Source organism: Nerophis ophidion, linkage group LG01 (genome assembly GCF_033978795.1).
Source record: "Nerophis ophidion isolate RoL-2023_Sa linkage group LG01, RoL_Noph_v1.0, whole genome shotgun sequence".
Lineage (NCBI taxonomy): Eukaryota > Metazoa > Chordata > Actinopteri > Syngnathiformes > Syngnathidae > Nerophis > Nerophis ophidion.
This window is the reverse complement of record NC_084611.1, coordinates 91278859-91302647: the sequence shown is the minus strand read 5'-3', so window position 1 is coordinate 91302647 and position 23789 is coordinate 91278859. Positions and strand designations below refer to the sequence as shown.

Below are 23789 nucleotides of genomic sequence, written 5' to 3'. Positions count from 1 at the left end.
TCCACCGAAGGCCGAATGTGGCTTTTTTTTGCCATATTCGGCCGAATATATTCGGTTACCGATTAATCGGTGCATCCCTAGTTTATACCAAAAAGTTCTATTTTGGTTTCATCTGACCACATGACATTCTCCCAATCCTCTGCTGTATCATCCATGTATCCATTTTGGTATAAACTCAACTGGTCGTGTTTGGAGGAAGATGAATACTGAGTCGCATCCCAAGAACACCATACCTACTGTGAAGCATGGGGGTGGAAAAATCATGCTTTGGGGCTGTTTTTCTGCTAAGGGGACAGGACGATTGATCCGTGTTAAGGAAAGAATGAATGGGGCCATGTATCGTGAGATTTTGAGCCAAAACCTTCCATCAGTGAGAGCTTTGAATGGTTGACCAAATACTTATTTTCCACCATAATTTACAAATAAATTCTTTAAAGTTCCTACAATGTGAATTCCTGGATTTTTTTTTCACATTCTGTCTCTCACATCTGAGGTGTACCTATGATGAAAATTACAGACCTCTGTCATCCTTTGAAGTGGGAGAACTTGCACAATTGGTTGCTGACTAAATACTTTTTTGCCCCACTGTGTATATATATATATATATATATATATATATACACACACACGCCGTCGACGTGTGTATATGTTGAATAAAATGGTAGAGGTAGAACGCATTGTGTTCAACTCTGGAGGGTTCCACTGCACGTCTTTGCCACGTTAAACCACCTTGGCTCTGAAACAGCGCTTTTTTTCCTTGGTCCCACTTGATTTATTCCCTCTGTTATTTCCACTTCACCCAATAGCCAAAGAAGCTTTCGAGAGGGGCGCCAATCCCATCATCATTGATAACACAAACATGCAAGGCTGGGAGATGAAACCATACGTGGCCCAGGTCAGTCAGCCTCTCCTGTGGCAAAAACATTTGGCATCTGTTTTAAAGTCTGCTTTTATGGTCTGCTTTCCTACGTCAGGCGCTGAAACATCATTTTAAAGTGCTGTTCCGGGAGCCGGACACTTGGTGGAGGCACAAGCCCAGAGAGCTGCAGAGGTGAGCCAAATCAGAGGGATTATAATAACACTACATTTCAGTGAGTCCTGTCTGTTTTGCGTGTGATGTAGACGATGCAAAAAAAACGTGCCCGTGGAAACCATTCGACGCATGCTGGATGGATATGAACGCTTCGTGTCAGTCCAGTCCATCATGTGTTCATTGATCCCGGAGAGGAAACAGCGCCTCCAGTTGACGAACAGAAATGTGCAGTAAGTGCTGATCATGACACATATTCTGTAAAGTTTTTTGACTGACCAGCCATTTAATTGCTGTTAGACTTGAATCAGTTGACCATAGGATTCTTTTATCTGGTTTGGAAGACTATGTAGGTGTCAGGGGGACTGCTCTGAAGTGGTTCAGGTCTTTCAAATTTCATCCTTTGACTGTGTAGTCCCCAAAGGATCAATTCTTGGGCCCGTCCTGTTTGCACTTTATATCATTTCCCTTAGAGCAGGGATGTCAAAGTGGTTTTCATTGAGGTTGTAGCTGCCATCAGAGGGTCAGAGGTGGGTAGTAACGCGCTACATTTACTCCGTTACATCTACTCGAGTAACTTTTGGGATGAAATGTACTTCTAAGAGTAGTTTTAATGCAACATACTTTTACTTGAGTATATTTATAGAGAAGAAACGCTCCATTTATCTACATTCAGCTCGCTACTCGCTACTGATTTTTATTGATCTGTTAATGCACGCTTTGTTTGTATTGGTTTGTCAGACAGACCTTCAAAGTAGGATCTATCGCATGCCTGCGTTTCACCAATCAAATGCAGTCACTGGTGACGTTTGACTCCGTTTCACCAATCAAATACAGTCACTGGTGACGTCTGATTCCGTTTCACCAATCAAATACAGTCACTGGTGACGTTTGACTCCGTTTCACCAAACAAATGCAGTCAATGGTGACGTTTGACTCCGTTTCACCAATCAAATGCAGTCACCGGTGACGTTTGACTCCGTTTCACCAATCAAATGCAGTCACTGGTGACGTTTGACTCCGTTTCAACAATCAAATGCAGTCACTGGTGACGTTTGACTCCGTTTCACCAACCAAATACAGTCACTGGTGACGTTTGACTCCGTTTCACCAACCAAATACAGTCACTGGTGACGTTTGACTCCGTTTCACCAACCAAATGCAGTCACTGGTGACGTTTGATTCCGTTTCACCAATCAAATGCAGTCACTGGTGACGTTTGATTCCGTTTTACCAATCAAACCAGGCGGTCACATGAATAACTGCACATTTTTTTATTTTTTTTAGAAACCTTTATTTATAAATTTCAACATTTACAAACAGTTAAAAATAATAATCAAAGTAAATACAAAAACAGTACAAAAAACGTACAAAACAGTGCCAGGGGGTTGTAAATTCAAAGTAACTAAAATATAATGCAAAAAAAAAAAAAAATATATATATATATATAAAACAAACAAAGTGCAAAGCCATAGGCTCACTCAATCTCAGTAAATAACTTACATTTGGAACACAGCACCGTCGTTTTCACAGCTTTTTGGTTGTGTTTTAATGTAGAGTTCTAAAAAAAATGTAAAGGCTCAAAAAACAGGTCGGGTATTGAGAAACTTACATTTATGAATATAAAACTTAGCCAATAGCATAATGAGGTTGCAAAGGTAAAATTCATTGTCAATTTTTTTTCCGATGCAGTGTAAAACCAAATATATATTATTTGATATATATTATTGTTTTAGTTGCTTAAGAGATATTCCTGGCTCTGAATTAGCTCATTACTTTTTGCCGTCATCATTAAACCAACGGGTTACTCATCAGTTACTCAGTACTTGAGTAGTTTTTTCACCACATACTTTTTACTTTTACTCAAGTAAATATTTGGGTGACTACTCCTTACTTTTACTTGAGTAATACATCTCTAAAGTAACAGTACTCTTACTTGAGTACAATTTCTGGCTACTCTACCCACCTCTGCAGAGGGCCGCTCGTAACCGTGAATAATGTATGAATTTGCCTCTGGTTTTCATTATTAATTATACCAATTGTTTTAAGTAGACGGTCAATTTTACAGTAAAAACTTTACATTTATAACATTTTACTGTAAAATTGTGTGTTTTTTATATATTAAAGTTAAAGTACCAATGATTGTCACACACACACTAAATGTGGCGAAATTATTCCCTGCTTTTGACTCATCATCCTTGTTGAGAGGAGCAGTGGGCAGCAGCAGTGGCCGCGCCCGGGAATCATTTTTGCTGATTTAACACCACCTTCTAACCCTTGATTCTGAGTACCAAGCAGGGAGGTAATGGCTCCCATTCTTTTATAGTCGATGGCAGGGGTGCCCACACTTTTTCTGCAGGCGAGCTACTTTTCAATTGACCAACTCGAGGGGATCTACCTCATTTATATATATTGTTTATATTTATTTATGAAAGATACATTTTTGTAAACAAGTTAAATGTGTTTAATGATAATACAAGCATGTGTAACACATATAGATGTCTTTCTTTCACAAAGACAAGAATATAAGTTGGTGTATTACCTGATTCTGATGACTTGCATTGATTGGAGTCAGACAGTAATGATGATAACGCCCACATTTTCAAATGGAGGAGAAAAAAAGTTGTCCTTTCTGTACAATACCACTTGAAAGTGGTTGGTTTTTGGCATCTAATTCATCCAGCTTCCATACACTTTACAAGAAAAACATTGGCGGCAAATTCCGTAGCTTGCTTGATTGACATTCACGGCACCCGAGGGTCTTGTGAGATGACGCTGGCTGCTGCCAGTTCATTATTATGAAAAAATGACAGAGAGGAAGGCGAGAAACACTTTTTATTTCAACAGACTTTCGCGCCGTCCCTTCCGTCAAAACTCTAAAGGCCGATTGCACATTTCCTATCTTCACAATAAAAGCCCTGCTTCATGCTGCCTGCGCTAACAAAATAAGAGTCTCGGAAAGCTGGCGTGCACAAGTGATGTGCACGCCAGCTTTCTGAGGGATCGCTTGTGCACGCCAGTTTTCCGAGACTCTATTTAGTTAGCGCGAGGCAGCATGAAGCAGGGCTTTTATTGTGAAGATAGGAAATGTGCAGTCGGCCTTTAGAGTTTGGACGGAAGGTACGGCGCGAGAGTCTGTTGAAATAAAAAGTGTTTCTCGCCTTCCTCTCGGTCATATTTTCATAATAATGATCTTGCAGCAGCCAGCGTCATCTCACAAGACCCTCGGGTACCGTGAATGTCATTTAAGTGACGTCTTGGTGAAGATTGATGATCACTCATTTTTAGGTCTATTTTTTTTAAAAGCCTGGCTGGAGATCGACTGACACACCCCCCCGCGGTCGACTGGTAGCTCGCGATCGACGTAATGGGCACCCCTGGTCTATGGTATGACTCGGCTGGGGTTTGAACTCACAACCTACCCATCTCAGGGCGGACACTCTAACCACTATGGTAAATGGAAAAAAATTACCACTGATTTTTTGGGGGGGGTTTAGGGAAAAAAATGGCAGTTTTTAGTGTTAAATTGACATTGGTTTTTACAACATTATATTGTTAATGGAAAAAACAGTACAGGTTATTTTCCTATTCTGGCAACTTTGCTGCCAGTTTTTCTTCCGTAAAAACAAATGTAACGTCTTTCCATTTACGGTAATACACTGTTAAAAACAACAAGTCTGAATTTTACAGTCAAAAACTGGTAACACAGTCAACAGAATTTTAATGCAAAAAAACAGTAGTAGTTGTTTTCAATTTACAGTAATATGCTGTAAAGAACAACGTAAAATGTATTGTAATTTCTATCAATTTGATGGGTAGTTTGCTGTAAAGTTAAGTATTTTCATTTCATTTTATTTAGACAAAAATGTGTTGGCCCTGCGATGAGGTGGCGACTTGTCCAGGGTGTACCCCGCCTTCCGCCCGATTGTAGCTGAGATAGGCCCCAGCGCCCCCGAAAGGGAATAAGCGGTAGAAAATGGATGGATGGATGTTTGGAAAGTATGATAATATACTGTAATATTTGTTGGATACTATTACAGTTTAAAAGGTATGCAATTTCAAGCAGTACATGTATTTTTTTCTGTCAAAATTTAAAAAATCAATGACATTTATTGAGAAAATATGAAGTACTATATTGACATATTATTGCCAGATAAAAGGATGTTACGGGCCAGACCTAGCCCCCGGGCCTTGAGTTTGACTCCTGTGTCGTAATATGTATGTGCTTTGCTATGGAATTTTTTTCTCACTCCGGACTGGGCCCCCATAAATAGGAGCACAGTCTAAAATAAAATATTTTTTATTTTTTAACCTTTCATGGGAAGCCTTAAGTGACAACCCATCACCGTTCCTGTTCTGTTCCCTGTACAATGTTTGTCTAATTATAAACGGGTTTGTGGTAAAAATGGAATGTGCATTGACAATAAAGAGCATGCCATACCACACCACACAAGGTATAGATAGACCTTTTCCCTCTATGTAAGGAATATCAAAGTTAGTATGTCGCTGTAAAGACAATAACGTTACCTTGACACTCCGGGGGTTGGCTTAATTCGGTATTGCTGGCAAATGTTTCCTTCTTGTTATGCAATCGATTCCAAGCAGTTTGAAGTTAAGCTCATGGGGTCCAACTGGACAATTTATTATGACCGTCCTTCCCTCAGGTGTGTGACTCCTGATGCAAAATGTCCTGACCTTGTCAGTGAACCTGGAATGACCATGAAGAATTGCCGCCCTCATCACTATTCATCCCTTCCTGACGTGTCATCTATAAGTCATGTGTGTGAGGTGGGCAAGTTGGCAGACAACCGCACATCAACGGATTTGCTCAACTTTCAGCCAATTGCAACCTCTGTGGTAAACTCTGAACATTCGGACAAGGACGATGATCTGGATTTGGCGGCGTTGGATTCTGAGCTGGATGCCCTTAATCTTCCAGGTGGAGATCAGACTATCTCTAACTGTATTGTGGAATCAGTGACGAACCACGCCAGGGATGACATTTCAGAGGGTTTCTCTGAGTCCGTTAAAAAAAGGGTACAAAGACCAGGCGAGGAGTGGGATTTGTTTGAGAGACACTCTGCAGATCTGGTAAAAGATATTAACCAGTCAGATGTCTTGGCAACGGGAACAGAACGGAAGAAGGGAGAAGATGAATCAGCGGTAGGAAGAGACGATGGGGATGATTCTAAGGTGTTTTATTTTGGCGGGGACTGGCCGTCTGAAGGGTCCTTAGAGCAGCGGCAGGTAAGGCGTAAGGAAAGAGACGGAGCCAGTGATGATAAAGACTTGTCGAAACAAGTAAATAAAGACATGGACAAAGGTAAGGCTGGACCTGATCTCACAGAGTTCCAGAAGCTTCTCAACCTCATTCAGACTGGTGTAGTTACTTGCCAATCAGGTTCTTCGTGTTCATCGCCTCTTTCTTTATGCAACGGATTGGAGTTGGATGCAGCTGACAAGATTAAAGAAGCCATTGGCTGCAAGCCTGAGAGTAAGGAGAGCCTGTTGAACCTGAACACAGATAAGAGCAATAAAGGTGATTCATCAGCTTGTTTATTGGAACGCACAACTGCTGACTGTAAGAAGAACGGTGAGGAGATTCTTAAAAATGAGACAACAGGGTGTGAAAGAACTGAAAATAGCCTGTGGGCTATGGATACAGAGAAGAAAGAAAGTAAAGACACTGAGCATGAGGACAACGGTAATAACTGCAGAGACCAGGGAGGCGTTGAGGCGACACTTCCGCTGGACACCAGCCATCCTAGGGACTCATGCCGAGCTTCTGAAGGCAGCTGTGTTCTCATTGGAGACACCCAAGGGGAAAGGCCCCGTCAGGGTCGCAGATCAGGGAAACTGTGCAAACTTGCCCTCACCTTCACTCATAATTGCCCAGCTCCTTCACTGAACACACCTGAAAATCCCAGTAGCATAACCCTTCCTGATTGCGTCACCGGCTTCAACCCTAAACCAGACTTGTCCGCCAAGCCCAAAGAAGACGTCCACCCGCGACCCACAACGCCTCTCTCTCCAGACGGAGGTTGCCCCACCCAGACTGAACCTCAGGACTTTGCTCTTCTTTGGCGTCTTAACCGTCCGGACCACCCACCAGACACTGCTGTCGGTGAATTCACAGTCCTATGCGCCAACTCTTCGCGTTTTGTGCCGGAGCTTGCATCTGCAGTTTCCGCCGCAGTTGCAGTTCACCCGTCCACTCGCAACATCGTACCGGACCGTGTGGTGCACGAGAAAAGCACGCAGGTTGAGGATGGAGAATTCGGGGCATACCAAAGCCGCCTTGAAGGCCTCGGCATTCTCAGTCGTCATTTTAAACTACTCCCTTTTGAAACATTAGAGGACTTGTATGACAAATGTCAGCAGGACTTGGAGTGGACAACCAACTTGTTGTTGGACTCTGGAGAAAAGCTCTTCAGAGATGAGGATGTTTTGGAAGAGGACGTTGCACACGTCAAACTGGAAGAGCCTACCACACCTTTAGAAAAAACATTAGAAACTCAAGAAGGGGATGAGTGTTCTGTAGAGCCTCCTGGACACATTCTTCAACCATCTGCATGTGAGACACTGGGTGGGACCTCAGACACGGATTTAAGTTTAGGAGGTGCAGTTTCTCCAAGTCAGCTTGATGTGCTTTCACACAATCCAAGCCTACCAGCTTTGGACAAAGATGAAGACAAAGAAGCAATGGAAGAGTCAAGTGTTGAGACTGCAGATGACATTGCTAGTATGGACGAGGTCCACCGGCTGTTGCAAGCTGAGCTGGAAGAGCTCGAGAGAGAAGAAAGACAGAAGAAAGAGGAAAGGGGTGGCGTGGCAGAGCGAGGCAGCAGTGTTCTGAACATCCAGAGTCTGGAGCTGAAAATACCCACTGAACTGGCCCTGCAGCTAACTGAGCTGTTTGGCCCTGTGGGTGTAGAACCAGGTAACTACGCAAGCTGTAGCTTTAAAGCCTGTCCATGACTTGCATGGTTAACCGATGCCCACACAATGTTCAGGCACCTCCTCGTCTGACGATTATGCCGTGCAGATGGACATGAACTTTGCCAAACTGCTTCACCAGAAGTGGAAAGAAACCATTCAGGTGAGCTTCAGTATTCTTCAAATGAGCAGTGCTTGATGAATCTGTTCACGTTGAACCCGGTGTTTTGCAGGAAAGGCAAAGACAAGCAACTCTTTCCCGCCACTTGCTTCGAAACAGTAAGTTAACGCACCCTTACGGACGACCCCATCTAGAAGACATTGACCCAGTACAAAATGCTTCCCCTCAATGAACCGCAGCTCTCCAGTGCATGTAGGACTTGTGCAGCCCAGGACTATGACTGTACCGCCATTGTCTTTTTCTGTGGACAAGACCCTTCCTTATCTTGCTACTTGTTTGTGTTGCCAGCTATTCAGACAATAATGGCCGTGTTCAGTCCTTTTCAGTGTGTACTAAATCTGTACTGGGATACAATCGGCACACTGACTAGTCTGAATCAGGGGTGTCTAAACTCTTCCACCGAAGGCCACATACTGAAGAATTCAAGAATGCTCTGGGCCACTTTTATACAAAACCCAAAACCAGTGAAGTTGGCACGTTGTGTAATTTGTAAATAAAAAGAATACAATGATTTGCAAATCATTTTCAACTTAGCGTATTTCCTTGAATAGCCGCCGGGGCGCTAATTAATCTAAAACCTCTTCTTACTCCTGCGCTTATTCAAAGCATGCGATAAAAGTTAGCAGGCGCTAATAATTTTAAAACATCTTCTCACACCTGTACTTACCAATGGCATGCAGGAAAAAATTGAGTGTGATTTAAAAAAAAGAAAAAAATAATTCTGCGTCCGCAGCCCGGTGGTTGGGGACGACTGCTCTACAGCATGTCATCACGCCCACTTTTACATCATGATGTCTGCGTGCCGGCCGGACGCATGCATTTAGCTGCTTCTCATACGAGATTGCAATGCATACTTGGTAAACAGCCATACCTTTTACACTGATGGTTGTGATATAAACAACTTTAAAACTCTTAATATGTGCCACACTCTGTGAACCCACACCAAGCACATTCTGGAGAGCATTGGCTCTGTGGCACATTATAAACGCAGCATAGGGATTACCCATAAAGCCGTGTATCCGTGACTCTTGGATATAATATACACGCGCCCCCAACCCCGCTCACCTCAAGGAATGCACGTAAAGGGGGGGGGGCGTGTATAATATATCCAGGATGCACGGCATTATGGGTAATCCCTATGCTGCGTTTATAATGTGCCACAGAGCCAATACTCTCCAGAAATGTGTTTTGTTATTCTTATTTGGTGTGGGTTTACAGAGTGTGGCGCATATTAGTAAGAGTGTTCAAATTGTTTTATATCACAACCATTAGTGTGATCTCTACGGCTGTGAAACATTCCCCCTGGTTTACACACAGTAAAGGTAAAAAAAACCCTCCTCCGCCATTTTGAAAATAACGGCAGGGCGCTTCGTCACTTGTGACGTCACAAATTTGACCCGGCGGTAAAAGTTGGCATGCGCTTATTAATTTGGTGAGCGAGTTTTGCCCGGCAGTAATTCAAGGCAGGCACATATTACTTGCCTGGCGGTTATTCAAGGAAATACGTTATATTCAACTGAATAGACTGCAAAGACAAGATAGTTAATGTTATTTTGTCGTTGCGAATAATCATGAACTTAGAATTTAATGGCAGCAACACATTGCAAAAAAGGCATTTTTACCAGTGTGTTACATGACCTTTCCTTTTAACAACACTCAGTGAAGGTTTGGGAACTGAGGAGACACATTTTGGAAGTGGAACTCTTTCCCATTCTTGCTTGATGTACAGCTTAAGTTGTTCAACAGTCCAGAGTCTCCATTGTGATTTTTAAGGCTTCATAATGCAGCGCACATTTTCAATGGGAGACAGGTCTGGACTACAGGCAGGCCAGTCTAGTACCCGCACTCTTTTACTATGAAGCCGCGCTGTTGTAACACGTGGCTTGCCATTGTCTTGCTGAAATAAGCAGGGGCGTCCATGATAACAACATACGTTGCTCCAAAACCTCTATGTACCTTTTCAGCATTAATGGTGCCTTCACAGATGTGTAAGTTACCCATGCCTTGGGCACTAATACACCCCCATACCATCACACATGCTGACTACAACACTTTCACCCTACAACAATCACTAATACACCCCCATACCATCACACATGCTGACTACAACACTTTCACCCTACAACAATCACTAATACACCCCCATACCATCACACATGCTGACTACAACACTTTCACCCTACAACAATCACTAATACACCCCCATACCATCACACATGCTGACTACAACACTTTCACCCTACAACAATCACTAATACACCCCCATACCATCACACATGCTGCCTTTTTAACATTACGCATAACAGTCCGGATGGTTCTTTTCCTCTCTGTTCCGGAGGACACGACGTCCACACTTTCCAAAAACAATTTGAAAATGTGGACTCGTCACACCACAGAACACTTTTTCCACATTCCATCAGTCCATCTTAGATGAGCTCGGGCCAAGCGAAGCCGGCAGTGGTTCTGGGTGTTGTTGGTAAATGGCTTTTGCTTTGCATAGTATCGTTTTAACTTGCACTTAACGATGTTGTGACGAACTGTAGTTACAGACAGTGGTTTTCTGAAGTGTTCCTGAGCCCATGTGGCGATATCCTTTACACACTGATGTCGCTTTTTGATGCGGTACTGCATGCGTTATATCATGGCTTCCGTGGAGTGATTTCTCCAGATTCGTAGATGGTGAAATCCCTAAATTCCTTGCTATTGCTGGTTGAGAAATGTTATTCTTAAACTGCATTTGTTGACAAAGTGGTGACCCTCGCCCCGTCGTTGTTTGTGAACGACTGAGCATTTCATGGAAGCTGCTTTTATACCCAATCATGGCACCCACCTGTTCCCAATTAGCCCGTTCACCTGTGGGATGTTCCAAATAAGAGTTTGATGAGCATTCCTCAACTTTCTCAGTCTTTTTTGCCACACGTGCCAGCTTTTTTGAAGCATGTATCAAATTCTAAATGAGCTAATATTTGCAAAAACTAACTGAGGTTTCCAGTTCGAACGTTAAATATCTTGTCTTTGCAGTCTATTCAATTGAATATAGGTTGAAAAGGATTTGCAAATCACTCTATTTTGTTTCTTAGTTACAATTTTACACAAGGTGTCAACTTCACTGCTTTTGGAGTTAGTACATTTTGTTCATTAAAAAAGCTAAAACCAATTCAATCAGTATCCAGTATGCTAAACTATTTGCTTTTGTGTTATAGGTGACAGAGCAGGTTGTGAATGTTTTATTTAATATGCAGCAACCCTCGTTTATCGCTGTTAATTCTGGGCTTGACTGTGCTGAGTGAAATTCTATTAAGTTGAAATGATTGATTATTAATGAAATATATTTTATTATAATTGGAGCATTAAAGATCTGTGTATGACCTTCTGAATGTTTTTTTTCTTTTGTCACTTTATCAAAATCTGTCGTGTCCAGCCACCCAAGCAAGTCAAATTGTTAAAGAGAGTACCCAAAAATGGTACTCGTGTAAAACTACCGTTACTTTACAATGATGTGACTCAAGTAAAAGTAAAAAAGTAGTCAACAAAATAATTACTAGAGTAACGGGAAGTAAGTATTACTCGAAAAAACTAACTTGTGAGTAGCCACTGATTTATTTAGTTGCTATTTTTCAATGGTTCTTGGGCTACATTTGAAGTTCATGCATGTGTGCACGTGTAAATCTTTAAATTAATTTATAATTTACTGCAACATGTTTTCTCTCGTTGAAAGTGTAGCTCTTGTAGCTGAAATGTGAACATTCCTACTGACACACATGACAGCACATTATATAAAGTTTTATTAGTTTGAAAGTAATCATCATACTTGCCAACCTTGATGGGGCTGGCGTGGTTGAGGTGGGCGTAGCGTCCCGGAAGAGTTAGTGCTGCAAGGGGGGTTCTGGGTATTTGTTCTGTTGTGTTACGGTGCGGATGTTCTCCCGAAATGTGTTTTTCATTCTTGTGTGGTGTGGGTTCACAGTGTGGCGCATATTTGTAACCGTGTTAAAGTTGTTTATGCGGCCACGACCCGTATGGCTGTTGACCAAGTATGCCTTGCATTCACTTGTGTGTGTAAAAGCCGCATATATAATGTGACCGGGCCGGCACGCTGTTTGAATGGAGGAAAAGTGGACGTGACGACAGGTTGTAAAGGAAGTTCCTTTAAGGCACGCCCCCAAAGTTGTTGTCAGGGTGGAAATTGGGAGAATGGTTGCCGCGGGAGATTTTCTGGAGGGGCTCTGAAATACGAAAGTCTCCTGGGAAAATCGGGAGGGTTGGCAAGTATGGTAATCATTAAAGATTTGTGCTGCCTTGTCTGTTGTCCATCCATCCATCCATTTTCTACCGCTTGTCCCTTTTGGGAGCCTATCTCTGCTGCATTTGGGTGGAATGCGGCGTACACCCTGGACAAGTCCCCTCCTCATCACAGGGCCAACACAGACAGACAACATTCAGACACTAGGGACCATTTAGTGATGCCAATCAACCATCTCACTTTTTACAGTCGGTACATTTCTATGTACTAAATTAGTCTGATTTGTCAAAGAAATGAGTTTCTTCTATTTTCACACCAACATGTGAAGTTCTAGTTTCCATGTTCTTATCTCTAATGTGACTGTTGGCCACATGCAGTGTGCCTCTCGTACACCAGGGGGCGACTGTGGTCATTTCAGCTTGTTTTAACTACGTGGAAATGTAAATAAAGTAGAAGAGGGAAATTATACATTCTAATAAGTGAGTGCTAGTAACTTCCAAGCTCCGGATCTAGCAGATAAGTACAACTTTCCACTGTGTTTTGGTATTGTTGATAATGTTTTACTGTGTTTAAATGACACTCGTGGTTGTTAGGATCATCTTAAACGTATTAATAAACAAGTGGGTTTCTATATTATCATATACTTTAAAAATACAGACCTATTTCAGCTTCCTACAGCTGTACTCTGTGCTTGTTTGATTGGTGAAATAGTTTCAAAGCTCACTACTGCACTGGCCCTACCATGGACTGGACTCTCACTATTATGTTAGATCCACTATGGACTGGACTCTCACTATTATGTTAGATCCACCATGGACTGGACTCTCACACTATTATGTTAGATCCACTATGGACTGGACTCTCACTATTATGTTAGATCCACTATGGACTGGACTCTCACTATTATGTTAGATCCACCATGGACTGGACTCTCACTATTATGTTAGATCCACTATGGACTGGACTCTCACACTATTATGTTAGATCCACTATGGACTGGACTCTCACACTATTATGTTAGACCCACCATGGACTGGACTCTCACACTATTATGTTAGATCCACTATGGACTGGACTCTCACACTATTATGTTAGACCCACCATGGACTGGACTCTCACACTATTATGTTAGATCCACTATGGACTGGACTCTCACACATTAATGTTAGATCCAATATGGACTGTACTCTCACACTATTATGTTAGATCCACTATGGACTGAACTCTCACTATTATGTTAGATCCACTATGGACTGGACTTTCACACTATTATGTTAGATCCACTATGGACTGGACTTTCACACTATTATGTTAGATCCACTATGGACTGGACTCTCACACTATTATGTTAGATCCACTATGGACTGGACTCTCACACTATTATGTTAGATCCACTATGGACTGGACTCTCACTATTATGTTAGATCCACTATGGACTGGACTCTCACTATTATGTTAGATCCACTATGGACTGGACTCTTCTCACTATTATGTTAGATCCACCATGGACTGGACTCTCACACTATTATGTTAGATCCACTATGGACTGGACTCTTCTCACTATTATGTTAGATCCACTATGGACTGGACTCTCACACTATTATGTTAGATCCACTCTGGACTGGACTCTTCTCACTATTATGTTAGATCCACCATGGACTGGACTCTCACACTATTATGTTAGATCCACTATGGACTGGACTCTTCTCACTGTTATGTTAGATCCACTATGGACTGGACTTTCACACTATTATGTTAGATCCACTATGGACTGGACTTTCACACTATTATGTTAGATCCACTATGGACTGGACTCTCACACTATTATGTTAGATCCACTATGGACTGGACTCTCACACTATTATGTTAGATCCACTATGGACTGGACTCTCACTATTATGTTAGATCCACTATGGACTGGACTCTCACACTATTATGTTAGATCCACTATGGACTGGACTCTCACTATTATGTTAGATCCACTATGGACTGGACTCTCACACTATTATGTTAGATCCACTATGGACTGCACTCTCACTATTATGTTAGATCCACTATGGACTGGACTCTCACACTATTATGTTAGATCCACTATGGACTGGACTCTCACACTATTATGTTAGATCCACTATGGACTGGACTCACACTATTATGTTAGATCCACTATGGACTGGACTCTCACACTATGTTAGATCCACTATGGACTGGACTCTCACTATTATGTTAGATCCACTATGGACTGGACTCTCACACTATTATTTTAGATCCACTATGGACTGGACTCTCACACTATTATGTTAGACCCACCATGGACTGGACTCTCACACTATTATGTTAGATCCACTATGGACTGGACTCTCACACTATTATGTTAGACCCACCATGGACTGGACTCTCACACTATTATGTTAGATCCACTATGGACTGGACTCTCACACATTTATGTTAGATCCAATATGGACTGGACTCTCACACTATTATGTTAGACCCACCATGGACTGGACTCTCACATTATTATGTTAGATCCACTATGGACTGGACTCTCACATTATTATGTTAGATCCAGTATGGACTGGACTCTCACACTATTATGTTAGATCCACTATGGACTGGACTCTCACACTATTATGTTAGACCCACCATGGACTGGACTCTCACATTATTATGTTAGATCCAGTATGGACTGGACTCTCACACTATTATGTTAGATCCACTATGGACTGAACTCTCACACTATTATGTTAGATCCACTATGGACTGGACTTTCACACTATTATGTTAGATCCACTATGGACTGGACTTTCACACTATTATGTTAGATCCACTATGGACTGGACTCTCACACTATTATGTCGGATCCACTATGGACTGGACTCTCACACTATTATGTTAGATCCACTATGGACTGGACTCTCACTATTATGTTAGATCCACTATGGACTGGACTCTCACACTATTATGTTAGATCCACAATGGACTGGACTCTCACACTATTATGTTAGATCCACTATGGACTGGACTCTCACTATTATGTTAGATCCACCATGGACTGGACTCTTCTCACTATTATGTTAGATCCACCATGGACTGGACTCTCACACTATTATGTTAGATCCACTATGGACTGGACTCTTCTCACTATTATGTTAGATCCACTATGGACTGGACTCTCACACTATTATGTTAGATCCACTATGGACTGGACTCTTCTCACTATTATGTTAGATCCACTATGGACTGGACTCTCACTATTATGTTAGATCCACTATGGACTGGACTCTCACACTATTATGTTAGATCCACTATGGACTGGACTCTCACACTATTATGTTAGATCCACTATGGACTGGACTCTCACACTGTTATGTTAGATCCACTATGGACTGGACTCTCACACTATTATGTTAGATCCACTATGGACTGGACTCTCACATTATTATGTAAGATCCAGTATGGACTGGACTCTCACACTATTATGTTAGATCCACTATGGACTGGACTCTCACACTATTATGTTAGATCCACTATGGACTGGACTTTCACACTATTATGTTAGATCCACTATGGACTGGACTCTCACACTATTATGTCAGATCCACTATGGACTGGACTCTCACACTATTATGTTAGATCCACTATGGACTGGACTCTCACTATTATGTTAGATCCACTATGGACTGGACTCTCACACTATTATGTTAGATCCACAATGGACTGGACTCTCACACTATTATGTTAGATCCACTATGGACTGGACTCTCACTATTATGTTAGATCCACCATGGACTGGACTCTTCTCACTATTATGTTAGATCCACCATGGACTGGACTCTCACACTATTATGTTAGATCCACTATGGACTGGACTCTTCTCACTATTATGTTAGATCCACTATGGACTGGACTCTCACACTATTATGTTAGATCCACTATGGACTGGACTCTTCTCACTATTATGTTAGATCCACTATGGACTGGACTCTCACTATTATGTTAGATCCACTATGGACTGGACTCTCACTATTATGTTAGATCCACTATGGACTGGACTCTCACACTATTATGTTAGATCCACTATGGACTGGACTCTCACACTGTTATGTTAGATCCACTATGGACTGGACTCTCACACTATTATGTTAGATCCACTATGGACTGGACTCTCACATTATTATGTTAGATCCAGTATGGACTGGACTCTCACACTATTATGTTAGATCCACTATGGACTGGACTCTCACACTATTATGTTAGATCCACTATGGACTGGACTCTCACACTATTATGTTAGATTCACTATGGACTGGACTCTCACACTATGTTAGATCCACTATGGACTGGACTCTTACTATTATGTTAGATCCACTATGGACTGGACTCTCACACTATTATGTTAGATCCACTATGGACTGAACTCTCACACTATTATGTTAGACCCACCATGGACTGGACTCTCACACTATTATGTTAGATCCACTGTGGACTGGACTCTCACACTATTATGTTAGATCCACTATGGACTGGACTCTCACACTATTATGTTAGATCCACTATGGACTGGACTCTCACTATTATGTTAGATCCACCATGGACTGGACTCTCACATTATTATGTTAGATCCACCACGGACTGGACTCTCACACTATTATGTTAGATCCACTATGGACTGGACTCTCACTATTATGTTAGATCCACTATGGACTGGACTATCACTATTATGTTAGATCCACTATGGACTGGACTTTCACACTATTATGTTAGATCCACTATGGACTGGACTCTCACTATTATGTTAAATCCACTATGGACTGGACTCTCACACTATTATGTTAGATCCACTATTGACTGGACTCTCACACTATTATGTTAGATCCACTATGGACTGGACTCTCACTATTATGTTAGATCCACTATGGACTGGACTCTCACACTATTATGTTAGATCCACTATGGACTGGACTCTCACTATTATGTTAGATCCACTATGGACTGGACTCTCACACTATTATGTTAGATCCACTATGGACTGGACTCTCACACTGTTATGTTAGATCCACTATGGACTGGACTCTCACTATTATGTTAGATCCACTATGGACTGGACTCTCACACTGTTATGTTAGATCCACTATGGACTGGACTCACACACTATTATGTTAGATCCACAATGGACTGGACTCTCACTATTATGTTAGATCCACTATGGACTGGACTCTCACACTATTATGTTAGATCCACTATGGACTGGACTCTCACTATTTTGTTACATCCACTATGGACTGGACTCTCACACTATTATGTTAGATCCACTATGGACTGGACTCTCACACTGTTATGTTAGATCCACTATGGACTGGACTCTCACACTATTATGTTAGATCCACTATGGACTGGACTCTCACACTATTATGTTAGATCCACTATGGACTGGACTCTCACACTATTATGTTAGATCCACTATGGACTGGACTCTCACACTATTATGTTGGATCCACAATGGACTGGACTCTCACACTATTATGTTACATCCACTATGGACTGGACTCTCACACTATTATGTTAGATCCACTATGGACTGGACTCTCACACTGTTATGTTAGATCCACTATGGACTGGGCTCTCACACTGTTATGTTAGATCCACTATGGACTGGACTCTCACACTATTATGTTAGATCCACTATGGACAGGACTCTCACACTATTATGTTAGATCCACTATGGACTGGACTCTCACACTATTATGTTAGATCCACTATGGACTGGACTCTCACACTATTATGTTAGATCCACTACGGACTGGACTCTCACTTTTATGTTAGATCCACTATGGACTGGACTCTCACACTATTATGTTAGATCCACTATGGACTGGACTCTCACACTTTGTTAGATCCACTATGGACTGGACTCTCACACTTTGTTAGATCCACTATGGACTGGACTCTCACACTTTGTTAGATCCACTATGGACTGGACTCTCACACTTTGTTAGATCCACTATGGAATGGACTCTCACACTTTGTTAGATCCACTATGGACTGGACTCTCACACTTTGTTAGATCCACTATGGACTGGACTCACACTTTGTTAGATCCACTATGGACTGGACTCTCACACTTTGTTAGATCCACTATAGACTGGACTTTCACACTATTATGTTAGATCCACTATGGACTGGACTCTCACTATTATGTTAGATCCACTATGGACTGGACTGTCACCCTATTATGTTAGATCCACTATGGACTGGACGCTCACACTTTGTTAGATCCAGTATGGACTGGACTCTCACTATTATGTTAGATCCACTATGGACTGGACTCTCACATTATGTTAGATCCACTATGGACTGGACTCTCACACTTTGTTTGATCCACTATGGACTGGACTCTCACACTTTGTTGGATCCACTATGGACTGGACTCTCACACTTTGTTAGATCCACTATGGACTGGACTCTCACACTTTGTTAGATCCACTATGGACTGGACTCTCACACTTTGTTAGATCCACTATGGACTGGACTCTCACACTATTATGTCCGACCCACTCGACGTCCATTGCATTCAGATCTCTCCTAAAAGGGGTGGGGAGGGGGGTCACCCACATCTGGGGTCCTCTCCAAGGTTTCTCATAGTCATTCACATTGACATCCCACTGGGGTGAGTTTTTCCTTGCCCTTATGTGGGCTCTGTACCGCGGATGTCGTTGTGGCTTGTGCAGCCCTTTGAGACACTTGTGACTTAGGGCTATATAAATAAACATTGATTGATTGAAGATGCACTGTTTTACAATTCTGACTGAACTTTTTGTGACATTTTATTTTTATTATTCTCCTTGACCTCAGTGTAAGAAAGTAGATGTGGTTCAAACTGCAACAGTGGATTCATTCAATAATGTGTCTTCATCCCCACAACCTTTGTACCTCGGTACAGCGCCATGGGGTGAACCTCACCTGGGCAAGACGACTTCACCTTTTCTTTCTGGCACCGACGCGGACGGCCGAGCCGATCAGCCCTACACGGACCACTGGAACTTCTCCCAGCCTCGAGTCTCTCTCCGCAACATCATAAAGGAGGAACTGGCCTTGCAGAAGAACATGGAGAAGGTGAGCTGCTGGCATTGAGCTTCACGCCCGACTTGCCTCTGAGCGCCACATTTGTCACAGTCGAGACGAAGCAGGGCGGACCTCAGCAGGCGTGACGGAGCGTCTGTGTTGAAAGAGGAGCAGCTTTACTCCCGTTTCCCTACCATCGACCGACACTTCCTCCAGGAAATATTCCGGGACCATAAGTAAGATGCAGAGTTGCCAAGAACAAGTGAAGAAGTGTGACTAATAAGTCTGCCTGTTTTTTTTTTTTTCAGTCACTGCCTCAGCCAGACGGAGCTTTTTATCAACTCCATAATGGACCAGGAGCCCGCCAGGACGGTCGTGGCACCAGAACCGCCTAAATCCGACCACCTTAGGACCGCCAGCAAAGAGAGAGAAAAGGTAAAAAACCCAGGCCGACAAAGGGACAGAAGTATTGGGACACCTGGCCATCAGAACTGCATGGCCAGGGCCAGAGATCAGAGGTCACTAAGAGGGTCTGGCTGACTGTTACTATCCACTTACTACTTACAAGGTGATGTGTGACCATATCAAACTAAAACTTGGTGAGGGCAGATTTTTTTTCTGGCACTTTAAATAAACATTTTACAAAATCCTTCGGAACCACCAAAATGATATTTTAAACTCTTTGATAAAGTTTGTCGCTGCAATTGTAAATAAAGTTAAAGTATCCATGATTGCCACACACACACACACACACACTGGGTATGGCGATATTATTCTCTGCATTTGACTCATCACCCTTGAAAATAACTGGCCTGTGGTCTTAGTACTGTAGGAGTCATGTTGGTGTGTGACATTTACAATAAATCTGGCTGAGCAAAGGTCTGTCTGTCTGTCTGTCTGGGTGATGCTGTAAATCTGGCTGAGCAGAGGTCTGTCTGTCTGTCTGTCTGTCCTTCTCTCTGTCTGTCTGTCTGTCTGTCTGTCTGGGTGATGCTGTAAATCTGGCTGAGCAGAGGTCTGTCTGTCTGTCTGTCTGTCTGGGTGATGCTGTAAATCTGGCTGAGCAGAGGTCTGTCTGTCTGTCTGTCTGTCCTTCTCTCTGTCTGTCTGGGTGATGTTCATGTGTAGGATGTGGCTCTTTGAAGTAATACAGTAAAAAAAAGTGGCTCTTAGTCTCTGACAATCCCTACAAGCCTGTTTTGTGTGTGTGTGTGTGTGTGTATATATATATATATATACATACATACATACATACATGTATATGTATGTATAAATATAAGCTGTGAGTAAAATGAAAGTGCAAATGAAAATACAGCCTCACCACTAAAGTCATAATTTTTGCGCTTAAACTTCACTATGACGTTAGCTCCAGACTTCTTCTGTGTGTTTGACAGTGTCATTACTTCCACAAGGGGTGGAAAAGTGTATTCCTGCTGAGTAGAACATACGGACCACAGCTGAGGAATGGGCCCTATGGTTAAGAAACGCTGGTTTATCCCAACGTTAGGGAGAAGTTCTATGTAGTCTGGTCTCAAACAACGTCAGCGCGTACAACTTTCTCTCCAGTATGACTCATAGTGAGTCTTCTTGGTCCTACTTGTCGGCAATTTCCACTAACAGCTGATTTCACTCTCAATTTGCCAGAAGCTCGTGGACTCTGCGTTGCCCTTCTACCAGAACTACCAGGACACAGAGGACCCCCAGTATGAGGACTTCAGGGCTGAGGCCAGTCTGCAAAGAAGTCGACAACTTGAGAGTTTTGCCAAGGCTGCTGAGGCTTACAAGCAAGGACGCAGAGAGGTGGCTTCCTTTTATGCCCAGCAGGTGAGGGCCGCTACTTTTTCCTTTCGCTTTGAAAAAAGGTGCGGCTAATCAATGGATTTCTCTTAAGTTTTCATAAAAACCTAGCAAATACCCTTAAATGTTATTTGTGCTTTGGCGCCATCTTTTGGACGAGTTTGCTCACTACAGGTGCTGTGGTTAAACATCTTTTGTGTAGTCCTTCAAACCGGAAGTAGAAGTGCCGTGCCGTCTTGTCGCCAAACCCAACAATTCGCAAGTAAAAAAAAATATTTTTTTCAATTAAAAAAAAAAAATTAAAGTAAAAAAATTAACAATTATTCTGCAAGTGAAAAAAATATTTTTCTGCTAGCGAAAAAAATATTTGTGTATAAAACAACTTTTTTCTTTTAAATAACGATTTGCAAGTAAATAGGAACATTTTTTGCGAGTCAAATTTTTAGTTTCAAATAAACAATTTTTTTAATTAAAAAAACTGTTTGCAATTAAAAGAAAATTGTGGAATTAAAAAAACGATTCGCGTGTCAAAAACAAAACAAAGCCAACAACTTCGGTTAAAAATTTGCAAGTTAAAAAAAATACATTTGCAAGTAAAAAAATTCTGCAATTAAAGATTTGCGTATAAAAAACCCCCAACAAATTTCTCCTATTAAAAAAAAAAAAGTTCTTAATAATAAAAAAAATGTTCTTTAAATAATAACATTCATCCATCCATTAATTTTCTTCAATTAAAAAAGATTTGCAAGTAAAAAAAAATTATTTAATTAAAAAAACAATTTCCAAATATAAATTTTTTTTTTCTTATATTAAAAAAAAACATTTACAAGTAAAAAACTTCCAATTAACTAAAACAGCAAACAATTCTTACTTACTAAACCGTCCCATGTGTGAAGATACCGTTGTTGGCCTTAGCTAATATGCTAATACGTTTACGAGCGTCTGTTAGTATTAATAACTTACGATGGCGTTCTTTTTTGTTTGGTTTCAGTTTTGTAAATTCACCAAAACGTCAGCGTGTGGTTATTGAGTCTGTTTAGCTGATTGGAGAGTCCAGAGTCCATGACCATGACTTCTGTTTTGTTTGATCAGCCGTTTTGCTGCCGTGTTACAGACACTGTTTGGAAACAATTAAGGTTTGTAAATAAAGATTCTGTGTAAATACCTCATTTCACTGCGACTTATATACGGGAACATTTTTTTTTTCTTCTAAAATCTAGTGGGTGTGGCTTATACACCTGTGCGCTCTACAGTCGGGAAAATAGGCTACTTTTTTGGCAGGCTCTGACAACAAGTGATTGGTTCATGGGTGTCTTCAGGGACAATTACACGGGCAGCGGATGCGCGAGGCCAACGAGCGCGCAGAAGTTCAGATCTTCGAGAGAGTCAACTCCTCGCTCCTCCCCAACAACATCCTGGACCTCCACGGGCTGCACGTGGACGAGGCCTTGAGGCACCTGGGCCGCGTCCTGCGTGACAAAACAGCAGGTACTCGTGACGACACCTACCCTCTGATCACAACACGCCGGCAGGCGTCTGAAGTTTGTTCCTGAGACGTTCTCTTTTGACGCTTTTGGAACACAGAGTGCGAACAAGGTCTGTGTCGACCGCAGCTCTCCGTCATCACAGGAAGAGGCAACCACAGCCAGGGGGGCGTGGCCCGCATCCGCCCAGCCGTTTTAAACTACCTCGCCAACACACACTACAGGTACGCACGTGCACACGCACACACACACATGACGGCTCCACGAGTCGATCTAAAGTCCTGATCTTGCAGGTTCACTGAGCCCAAGCCGGGACTGGTGTTGGTTTCTTTGAAGTGACGAAGAACTCTTCAGTACACTACACTCAGGTTCCTTTCTTCTTAACAAAAAAGTATTTTTCTTAAGTCAGGTGATCAGAATGCATACATATTTTATCATGTAAATAGATGTTTGTTTTTACAGTGTGCTGGCTTTTAAGGTATTTAAAAATCACAAGTCTGGAAGTTGCTTCTGTTAATCAGAGTTTTAGAAGATTCTTTACTTTTTCATGTCTAATTTGAATTTTAACATTTAATCTCGGTGGGACATCCAACTAATCTTAACGTACTCTCATTTTAAAGACCAAGTCATGATCGAAATACTCATTTTGTACAACAGATTATGCTCTGCAATACTTTGTAAAAAATTGAGGGTTCTATTTTTTTTTTATACAATATGTACTTCATGTTTTGTATTGTTGAAATTCAATGGTTGTATAAGTAAAATATTTTTGAACATGTTTCCCTGGCAAATAAAAAAATTGGGAAAATCCCTGCGGAAATGTTGATGGGTCTGCTATCTGTGCCCTGGTCCTCTGGCCGGGGGTCGCCGGACCAGGAAAATAAGAATTTTTTTCGTTTTTTGGCGCCGACATGTAACATAGGAGTCATTGAGAGATTGAGCTGACTTTCCTAAAGGCCTACTGAAAGAGATTTTCTAATTTAAACGGGGATAGCAGGTCCATTTTTTGTGTCATACTTGATCATTTCGCCATATTGCCGTATTTTAGCTGAAAGGATT

The 23789-nt window shown here is 41.9% G+C and overlaps 1 protein-coding gene across 1 annotated transcript in view; it reads left to right on the top strand.

Moving 5' to 3' along the window:
* The window catches only part of n4bp2 (NEDD4 binding protein 2), a 34872-nt gene extending 11322 nt beyond the window's left edge, over positions 1-23550 (top strand). The window contains exons 4-16 of the mRNA XM_061916048.1: positions 807-895; positions 975-1051; positions 1123-1263; positions 5695-7970; positions 8044-8129; positions 8200-8245; positions 19328-19500; positions 19561-19685; positions 19758-19884; positions 21094-21273; positions 22566-22734; positions 22831-22954; positions 23024-23550. Coding sequence (XP_061772032.1) covers positions 807-895; positions 975-1051; positions 1123-1263; positions 5695-7970; positions 8044-8129; positions 8200-8245; positions 19328-19500; positions 19561-19685; positions 19758-19884; positions 21094-21273; positions 22566-22734; positions 22831-22954; positions 23024-23069 — 3659 coding nt within the window. The 3' untranslated portion in view covers positions 23070-23550. The remainder of the gene's footprint in view (positions 1-806; positions 896-974; positions 1052-1122; positions 1264-5694; positions 7971-8043; positions 8130-8199; positions 8246-19327; positions 19501-19560; positions 19686-19757; positions 19885-21093; positions 21274-22565; positions 22735-22830; positions 22955-23023) is intronic.
* The last annotated feature ends 239 nt before the right edge of the window (positions 23551-23789 follow it).